This window comes from Porites lutea, chromosome 13 (assembly GCF_958299795.1).
Source record: "Porites lutea chromosome 13, jaPorLute2.1, whole genome shotgun sequence".
NCBI lineage: Eukaryota > Metazoa > Cnidaria > Anthozoa > Scleractinia > Poritidae > Porites > Porites lutea.
This window is the reverse complement of record NC_133213.1, coordinates 5,796,412-5,799,936: the sequence shown is the minus strand read 5'-3', so window position 1 is coordinate 5,799,936 and position 3,525 is coordinate 5,796,412. Positions and strand designations below refer to the sequence as shown.

At 41.1% G+C, this 3,525-nt stretch overlaps 1 protein-coding gene across 1 annotated transcript; it reads left to right on the top strand.

Annotated features, from left to right (window-relative positions):
- The first annotated feature begins 710 nt into the window (after positions 1-710).
- On the top strand, positions 711-2,968 carry LOC140922907 (putative beta-lactamase-like 1). The gene is made up of 2 exons (XM_073372953.1): positions 711-1,443; positions 1,892-2,968. Exons 1-2 carry the CDS (start codon positions 729-731, stop codon positions 2,905-2,907), a joined length of 1,731 nt encoding a protein of 576 aa, XP_073229054.1. The 5' UTR covers positions 711-728; the 3' UTR covers positions 2,908-2,968.
- Positions 2,969-3,525: the final 557 nt, after the last annotated feature.

The window sequence follows — 3,525 nt, the reverse complement described above, 5'->3', positions numbered from 1 at the left end:
ACATATGCCCGAGGGTACTTCCTTGTAATATGCTCATGGTGATGTGACGCGGGATGACGTCGCATTTCCACGACTAGATTGACTATCTTCGATAGTTACTAGATTGAGGTCAAACATTTTCAGGATTTTGGGAGTAACTGGATATTCCCGGGTGGTAGTCAAGTTTCGAATCCGCCGTGGCTGCTGAATAGAAGCACTGAAGACTCATTTATACAGGTTAGTCTCGACCTAAGGTAAATATATTCACAATTTCCAGTCAGAAGACGGCCTGTGTAAAACTGTAAAACTCAAATTCAGGTATCTTCTCCCCGATTTCTCTGAATATTGACGACGAACCCATAGCAAAATGTTTCTCTTTAAACATTGAGTTTTATTTTTCTGTGAGGTCCACAAACGAACGCAATTTTTTTTTGTCAAACACTGACTCTGCGATTTATGCATATTTATAAGTTATTTGTGCTGAAACTCGTAGCCATGTGGTTGGCTAAGTCTAATTTTGTGACTATCATGATACAATGTTAGGTTATGTTAAAAAAAAAGCTTATGACCCTCATAAATCGCATAAGGGACACCGATGAGTCATGATCTTCCTTTAAACATATACGTCATTTCTATTTGTTTATTTATTTCGCAATTGATCCGTTATTTTTTTTTAAATTACATTCTGCTTTTGCTAAAGGCGAACACAAAAGTTACGCACTGCCATTTTCCCTTTTCATCCTTACAAGATGTCTGATGTTCAAGGAATTCCATATGGGAAGTTCGGAGGCCAGAAAAAACCTTACAATACCCTAAGAATATGGAAGTTATTGACCTTTATTTCAACCTTACTAGCACTGGCAGTTACAACGGCGTTTTTGACGCACAAGATGGAGAAAAGCGGAGAACCCGTATTTGTGAAAAGCACAAGCACAGCTGACTCGCTTCCTTGCCCGCAGTTTCCCTCTCTGTTTCCGTTGCCCAAAACGACACCCAAGCGATTAACAGACGTGTTTGAAAAATTGGAAGTACTGTTCAGTGCGGCAGTCGATGAAAAGTCTTCGCTACCCGCCATTTCTGCTAATGTTTTTTACCAAAATCGTATCTTGTGGAGCGGCCATTTTGGAAGCAAGGTGTACAAACAGCCGGAAATGAAACCCAATGGGAGCACTGTGTACAGGATTGGAAGCGTGACAAAGGTGTTTGCTGTCCTCCTAATGTACAAGCTGTACGAAGAAGGAAAAATCGCTTCAATTGATGATCCTTTGAGCAAATACGCTCCTGATTTTGCAGTCAAAAATCCTTACACAAATGAGAACATAACACTGCGCGAGATCGCTAGCCAGATGTCGGGTTTACCTCGCGAGGCCCCTTGTATGTATCATTGCAGCAACACAAACTCCAAAGAGCAACTAGCACTATTAAAAAACTACACACTTGTGTGGCCTCCATGGAAAACCCCTTCACACTGTAATTTTCAGGGAGTTATAATAACTCCTCTAGTGGGGCTAATTTAACTCCTTACAGTGGAGTTATTTTTCGTGGAGTTATTTTAACTCCAAAAAGGAGTTTAAAGAACTCTTTTTCAGGAGTAAAAGTGACCCCAGATGTTAAGGAGTTAAAATAACCCCAAAAAAGGAGTTATCCTGTACCTAAAATTTTTACTCCACTTTCAGAGTTAAATTAACTCCAAAAAGAGTAAAAACAACCCATGTAAGGAGTACAAGTAACCCCATTTCGGAGTAATTTTAACTCCAGACTGGGAGTAAAAAGAACTCTTTTTCAGGAGTAAAAATGACCCCAAATTCGGAGTTAAATTAGGAGTTAAAATAACCCCAAAAAAGGGGTTATCCTGTACCTAAAATTTTTACTCCATTTTTGGAGTTATAATAACTCCCTAAAAATTACGGTGCATACAGCAATCTTGGATATGCGCTGTTGGGTCGGCTATTAACAGAAAACTTACTGCCGAATAAAACATTCGAGAGCTGGACAATGGATAACATTATAAAACCGCTTGGAATGTTTAACACGGGATTTGAAATCACAGACGAGGTGGAAAAGAACATGGCTTACCCTTATCTACCCGGAGGAAAGAAAATGCCTTTTATGAATATTGGTTGGTTAGCCCCGGCGGGTCAAATTTACTCTACAATTGACGATCTTGCTAAGTTGGGAATGTTGTTCGCTCAACCTGACAAGCAAAAGCTGTTCAAGCCTGCAACTCTTAGAGAAATGATGACACCCAAAGATATTACTCCAGACGGCGTCACTGTGTGGGGGTCCCCCTTTGAGATGTTGTTTAAAGAACATGTCCTCATTCGAGCCAAAGGCGGAAACATCGACACTTACAGTGCTACGTTTATCGTTATCCCTGAGTTGGCCCTTGGAGGTAACATTCTAATTAGCACTGGGTACTACGGCAACTCGACGGCCTCCCAGCGTGGAGTTTTGCTTTATATACGCCTTGTTGCGGTCTTGAACGAGACCCTGTTCGAGATACAACGCTCGTCACATTTTCCAATTGATCCAACACCCTACCTTGGAAAATTTAATGTCACTGAAACCGACCCAATATCAGGAAAGAAGGTGAGTTTCATTGTCAACGTTAAGACCGTTGAAAACATTCTATACTTCGATTATCCCAAGGCATTCAACATGTGGCAAGAGATACGGTACATCGGGGAAAGCTTGGTGTTCCAATCTAGATATCGTACGTCCGGGATGTCTTGCTTAATTGAACGCATAGGAACTTTAAGTGCTCTTTACTATGAACCCCTGGCAAAAGATAATTTGTCGCCCGGTTTTCATATTCCGGAACTTCTGATTGTTGCGACGCGATTGACAAACACAGCAGAAAGTTTCTCGGAGGAATTTGAGGATAAAATGGAGAGATTTACTGTGAACCAGTTCAAGAGCGCAATTTAAATGTTGAGGAGCCATTTATGCAGAGAAGTCATTGACAATAGAACGGACCGACTTCTCTTCACTTCGGCTTGACCCTTTGAGCCCCAAGATCCACATGTAAATTCTCCATACTGATCTTCATACATTTGCTTAAAGAATTAGTTAAGAGAGTTTGATAACAGGTCAAAGCATTTTCTCTTCAGTGATCATTTTATTAACTCTGATAACCATTTGTCTTGGCAACGTATGGATGAACCTCCCACGCAGACGTTCTTAGGGGTACGTCACGCTTCGTGGGGCAGGAACGCGTGACGGACCCCTAAGAAAGTCTGCGTGGGAGGCTACGTATCCATGGATACTTCTAGGAGAAACGTGATGTAGGTCACTATTGGGAGTTAGAGGCAGGGGTTGAAACCCTCCTTCAAAGTGTTTTTTCCGCTTCTTTCCAAACGATTTTTCTCCTTCATAGTTGTTCATTTATTACTTAGGCACATTTTGTAGCAGCTATTTTCTGTGGCTAAAGGGCATGGCATCATAAGTGTTATGATGTCAGTGAGCTATTTTATGGAAAAATACTTGGACTCTGTATAAGTCCAGACAAAATCGAACACGCGACGATGGCTTTTAATAAAACGGCAA